General features: G+C 41.9%; 1 protein-coding gene across 3 annotated transcripts in view; it reads left to right on the forward strand.

Moving 5' to 3' along the window:
- The window catches only part of reep3b (receptor accessory protein 3b), a 54,608-nt gene extending 49,684 nt beyond the window's left edge, over positions 1–4,924 (forward strand). For all 3 annotated transcript variants that reach the window (XM_044178375.1, XM_044178374.1, XM_044178373.1), the window contains 4 exons: positions 1,412–1,415; positions 1,611–1,616; positions 1,812–1,945; positions 2,189–4,924. In XM_044178375.1, the coding sequence (XP_044034310.1) occupies positions 1,412–1,415; positions 1,611–1,616; positions 1,812–1,945; positions 2,189–2,260 (216 nt within the window). In that variant the 3' untranslated portion in view covers positions 2,261–4,924. The remainder of the gene's footprint in view (positions 1–1,411; positions 1,416–1,610; positions 1,617–1,811; positions 1,946–2,188) is intronic.
- The last annotated feature ends 1,076 nt before the right edge of the window (positions 4,925–6,000 follow it).

Below are 6,000 nucleotides of genomic sequence, written 5' to 3' on the forward strand. Positions count from 1 at the left end.
CATATTTAATAATAAATTGTGGCATGTTGGTGAACATTTGCATAAAGGTTAGTAGTTGGTTTGTTTTTTTGTGGGAATAAATATTTATTTATTATCAATCAAACATGTATTGAAATCAAGGCCACGCCATGCTAATTAATGAGTTGAATCTGATCAGCAGTCTGTAAATGAAACCATCTTCTCAACGATGGAACAGAAAAAACACGGGAGCTCTTGTTTGAAATCTGTATTCATATATAATTAGTAGCTGTGCTTCAAATCCTTCAGAAATACAAGGGACTGGAGTGGGGGCCAGAACGCTGGAGGCAGCAACAGTTGTTAAAGACTTGTTATGCTGATAAAGTTGATTTTCCTTGCTGCAGTGTGAAACTAGCCTGTGTATGACCTTTCTAACTGCTGTGTTTCTATGAGCAGGGAGGCAGCTGTGTGTTTGCTGACCTCTGCTGGACCAGCTGCCTCTCTCACTTACAGTTTGAATTCCAGCTCTCTACACTGCCACCTCAACACAAAATCACAGGCCTGTAATAAGAATCGGTAATCCTTGACAGCCACGAGCGATCATCAGGGTTCTTTCACTGGAGCGCTAGTGAAAGCAAAACATGTTTCCATCATTCGGCTTCCTGTAAGCAGTTCATTTCAAGTGGAAATTCATTGTCACTATTTTTTGTCTCTATTTCAAGTGCCGAGTGCTCAGTACTGTGGTGTTTTTTTCTTTCATTCTTTCATTCCATCTTTGAAATTTGAAATGTTTTGTGTCTTTGTGCTAAGTTCTCGTTGCTGTGGGCTTTGTTTGCCCTGCTAATCAGCAGCCTCCTACTGCACAGCGCTGCCAGAAGGTCTTTTTCTGCACTAGGTTAGCTTAGATAGACTAGATGCTTAAGTTTAAGATAGGTCATTTATATGAAACCTTCGTAAACTTTGTCACCATCAACTGGAGGGGTTATATGTGATAACATACACATCAGAGATATTCTGTCATTGCTGAAATATAAAGGTTCCGCTCCATTCAAATCACCAAGAATGATACTGCATCTCATATAGTGAGCTGTTATCTCCACCAATCACATTCCCGGTTAAATTGGAACATCTGGATTCCAGTTGTTCAACAGGTTCATGAACAGGGACATAGAACAGTGCCTGTGTCAGCTGGTAGAACTCCGTTCACCTCTTCCTGTAGCCTGCCACACATCACTGTTAATGGAATGTGCTTTATTAAAGGATAAGGCTAAGGATGTTATATAGTTTCTTTATTGCAGCCAACACTTAGAAATCTTTCAAAACTCCTCACAAATATATAGTTTCATTTTGAAAAAATCTCAGTTATCAGACTAACAGGAGGAATCTGCTGGGGACTACTTTCAGCGGCGGATGAATCCACATGTGGTGCTGTAGTGAGTGTTTGGGGCAGCAGGACGGTGTGTGTGGGGCTGAGTCAACCGAGTCAAGTCAGTGATATTGGGGAGCAGACCTTTGTATGTAAATGTTGATTAGGGGGCTGACTGTGATATCTCAACAGAAGTGAATAGACCCGGTCAGTTTCTTCAGCGAGCTCCCAGTGTAATGTCAGGTCAGCGTGATCACTGATCTAATGAGCACACTAGAACACGGAGAAGCTGGCAACAGTAGTATATATAGTATAAATAGTAGCTTCATTATACAGTAGATTGTGATCGGACAGGTGAGGTGAAAGTGCCTCATATACTTTTATTATACAGCGTCACGTTCAGGGTAATTGCATATGTAATAGAGACTTAAGAACTGAGCCACTCTGAGTCTCGGTTTCAGTGTTTCCTGAAATGTTTGTTTTTCAGAGTACTTTTATGACCAGGAGGAGAGGACAGATGAGGAGGCCGAGCCGACGTTCTCTGAAGACGAGGCTGTCAGTCAGAAAGGACTGAGACGATCGCAGAGTGTCAAGATCTCCCGATCCAGAGTCCGCAAAGATGTAGGTGTTGGAGGCCATCTATTCAGATAGCATAAAGCATCTGTCATAACTTCCTTTTTTATAGTCTACAAAAAGGAAATAATCAGACATTAAAATATGAATAAAAAAGAGGCAAAGAGAGGAGTTTGTCCATATAGTGTACATTTATTTTTGAAATCATTCTGTATCACAGCACGCAGTGCAGAACTGGGGGGTAGTATGAACACATCCATAACTGTACCATGTTCATTGTTTTGTCACCAGGCTCGTTACGGATCCCTGAAGATTAAAGGCAAGAAGAGACCAGCGCTGAACTCTGTTAACTATGGACTGTGAAAAGCTGCTGCTGACACACTCACAAACCAAACGCACAGCAGAGCAGTGTGCTGATTGGTGGATGGTATTGTCAGCCTATACTCCAGCTCTTCTCAGTCTGACTTTTCACTCTGCTGAACACTTCTGTCTTTGACGATGAGCTTTCTTCTCACATATTTATTACCTGATTCATCCAAACCAGCGCCTCTCAGAGAACTTTGATGTTTTTATTTGAGTTGATGTTTTTTGCATGGACTTGTGTGTGTTTCATCTGTTGTTCACTGTAGTTTGTAGGTGTGATGTTATATATGTGTAGTATTTTAGATCCATCAGTCCACTTGTCTTTTTGTTTGATTTTCATGCAAGTTTTGTGGTACCACCTTCTAATAAGGCATCCTTTATAAACTGTTATTAATGGCTTAACTAATAGTTAAATCACTTACTAATGCTTTATAGCACAGTTATAAGCCATTAGTAAGAACAACTGTTGTTAATTCGTCAGGGACACTCTCCCAGTGACTGTTGACCTTAGGCAGAAGGCTGCATGGGATCTGGACCAAAATAGGTTTAATTGTGTAACAACTTATCAACCTTAACAACTGTTGACTTGATAGATTATCAGAGAGCGAGACTCATGCGGCACAACACGCTATAAATGCACCTTTTGACTTAATATCCCTTTTATAAAGTTGAATGTGTTAGCAAACAGTTGCTTGTGTGGCCGTTCAGAACAACTTTAAACAAACCGCTTCTTTTCTAAGATACCCCGGCCCTTATACTACATATTAGCATCTTACAGATACCATTCAAGAAACATTTCAGTGGTCATATCACTATTAAATGAATTGTAAGTGCCGCTTGGCTGCTGTTCAGCAAAAGTTAGTCTTGCTTTAAAGGTGCACTTTAACAATGGATCAAATGACTGCCTGTAACGTGAAAGGTGTCGCTCATAGTGACAAACTTGCGGAGAGTTATCACCAACTCTGCAGTTTCTCTCAGATCTTCGGAGCGGCTTTTTTGCACCTTTTAGCTCATTGTAGTTTTAAGGCCCACAACTTTACTGTTTTGGTTCCCTGCTGTCATAGTGCTGTTTTCAGAGAAAAAGCTCTAAACCCCACTGTACACTGCCTGCTCAGCACCAAACAGTACACAGAGTTATTTTTTAACAATTTATCAATCCAAAACTTTTTATATTAATGGCTTATAAGTGACCTAGAAGCCTTTATTTCCCATTAAGTAAGCAATCTGTTTCCGCTTAAATACCTTTTTATGAGGAGGGCCTTTTTAAAACATGGTACCAGTTTTGCTTCTGCTGCCTTTCAGGTATTTTATCAATGAGGAACTGGTTCCTAGTTGAACCTCTGACACTAGTGTTGGAGTCCGTTAACTTCCGTATGGCTCAATATACTAATGGAGATTATTTTAACCCCGAGGGACACGTGCAGGTTCAGACACATGCAACATTCCCTGTCACAGTGGTGACGATATGTGAGCCCCGAGGAGCAGGTCTAACATGAACATTTGAACTGTAGGAGAGAGCGGGGTTGAATGAACCAGGTGTGGAACTGAGCCTGTCTGAGTGAAACACATGAACACCAGCAGATGATCCCTTATTCCTGTCAGAGGAGGGGGACAGAGAACACCAATGAACAGAGAACCAAATGAATGAAACAGTGATTGTTCCCAGTTTCTGTGTGAGAGTTTCTGTTGAGCCCTTATAAAGGCCCAGAACTCCCACTCACTATTAATGATGATTTCTTATTTTCCTGCTTTTTACTTGTTTTTTTATATGACTGTGTCCTGATCGCAGCCCTGGTTGTAAATTTCTAGCTGTATTTCTTAGTGAAGATTAGCTTTTTAAATGTTATTTTTGGGGTGTGTGTGTTACCTTCGGATCAAAAGGAGTCTTTTCTATTGTAATCACCTGTTTTTGCACATGTACCTCCTCCCAAACCTTTTTATCAATGCTGTTGTTGCTTGTCATCTCATTTTATAATGTACTTTGCTGAGGGAGGATGCAGCACACAGCTAACACTAACGGCCTCTCGTGACATTTTAAAGTTTGGCTTGTTTTGTCCTCTGGTACTGCAGCCAGTGCTACACTGCTGTGGAACGTTTCTTCTACAGTTGCTGTTATGGAAAGTTTAGCAGAGATAGAACAGTTAGATTATATAGTTTCTATGTCAGTGTGCTTCTGATTCAGCCCCGTCAGGCTAAAGCCAAATGACTTTTACTGACGCAGTAACATTCCTAGAAACTACAAAATCGATACTGAGGGTTACAAGTTAAAGGAAGGAATGGAAGGATGACCGAATCATCCCCCCACAGATACAGTATTATGGACAGAAGAGTCTTAATCAATGTCCTCTTAAAGAGACCTCATGGGCGACGTGGTGGATTTACCTGAGGTCCAAACAGGCTCATGGACAGGAAGTCGTACCCTGTTTGGCCTTTGCTGAGGTGCAATGACAAGCCAAACTTTCTCATGTCATGAGGTCCGTTTAATGCTTATAACTGACTAATGATACCAAAGCTTCAGATACTCACCCGGAGCTGTGTGGCTAGGGTTTTTGATCTGTGTGGGCAAATGTCTGGTGTGTGGATTGCAGGATTGTAAATGCGATACGATAAAGGCTGTCCGATACAGTAAGGGCAACAAATAAAGTATGCATGTGGCCTGTTGCATTTTTAGTCGCCATTTCTTCAAGAAGTGTGAGTGCAAGGTTGGCTGTTTGTGTTGGTGTACAGGAGCACACAGTGGGTTGTGCCTTACACACTGTTAATTGTTCTAATATTTCTGTTATGATGTTCCACTGAGATAAATCCATGACATTCCAAATTTTATATACATGTTTTATCTATTCATATCATTTATTTATTATATATACTAGCTAACTAGCTAGGTTAGCTTGTGAGCTTGGATTATTACTCCACAACAAGGTGAAGAGCCAGTGTTAACAGCGTTAGCTAGCTCCTGTTGTTTTGTCTCCCTCTGACGAACATCTTTAGATTTAACACGCAGCCGAGGTAACTGGCTGAACCTTTAATGTTGTTTTCACTTTGATGCTGAGCAATCAACCAAGCTCACAGCGCCGCCCGCCCGCCGCGCCCGCCCGCCTCGCCCGCACCGCCTCGCACCGCCCGCCCGCCCGCTCCGCCTCGCCCGCACCGCCCGCTCCGCCTCGCCCGCCTCGCTCCGCCTCGCCCGCCTCCGCCCCGCACCGCCCGCTCCGCCTCGCCCGCCTCGCCCGCCCCGCCCCGCCGAGCTAGTTAGCCTGCTCGGCAGGTAGCATAGCGGCCTTGTTAAGTAAATAAGAGTAATGTTAGTTTCTATGTCTGCACACTGATCATTAACTGAAGCAGCTAGAGGTGCTAACATTACTAATATATTTTATAATATATAATATTCACTAATATTATGAGTCTGTTTCGTAAATTGTAATTTAGTAAGTGTAATGGAAATCTGTCACATGAAAATATTTTTGAGTGAAAGCTTGATGGAGGGAAACTGACACACAGACCAAGTAAATGAGTTTTTTATTAGTTATGATCATCCATGCATCATCACCATCGTCTTTGTTCACATGAGATTCAACAGCACATTCTGATTTCATCATATACACAATCATTCTATGCATTTGAACATTAAATCAAAGATATGATTAGAAACATAACAAGACTGGTCTGGTTCCTTCCTCAACACACAGGTAAGTCTGAAGCTGTTCTTCAGTGTCACATCACACTGAGAGCAGCAGCTCATA

This window comes from Siniperca chuatsi, linkage group LG20 (assembly GCF_020085105.1).
Source record: "Siniperca chuatsi isolate FFG_IHB_CAS linkage group LG20, ASM2008510v1, whole genome shotgun sequence".
NCBI classification, from domain to species: domain Eukaryota; kingdom Metazoa; phylum Chordata; class Actinopteri; order Centrarchiformes; family Sinipercidae; genus Siniperca; species Siniperca chuatsi.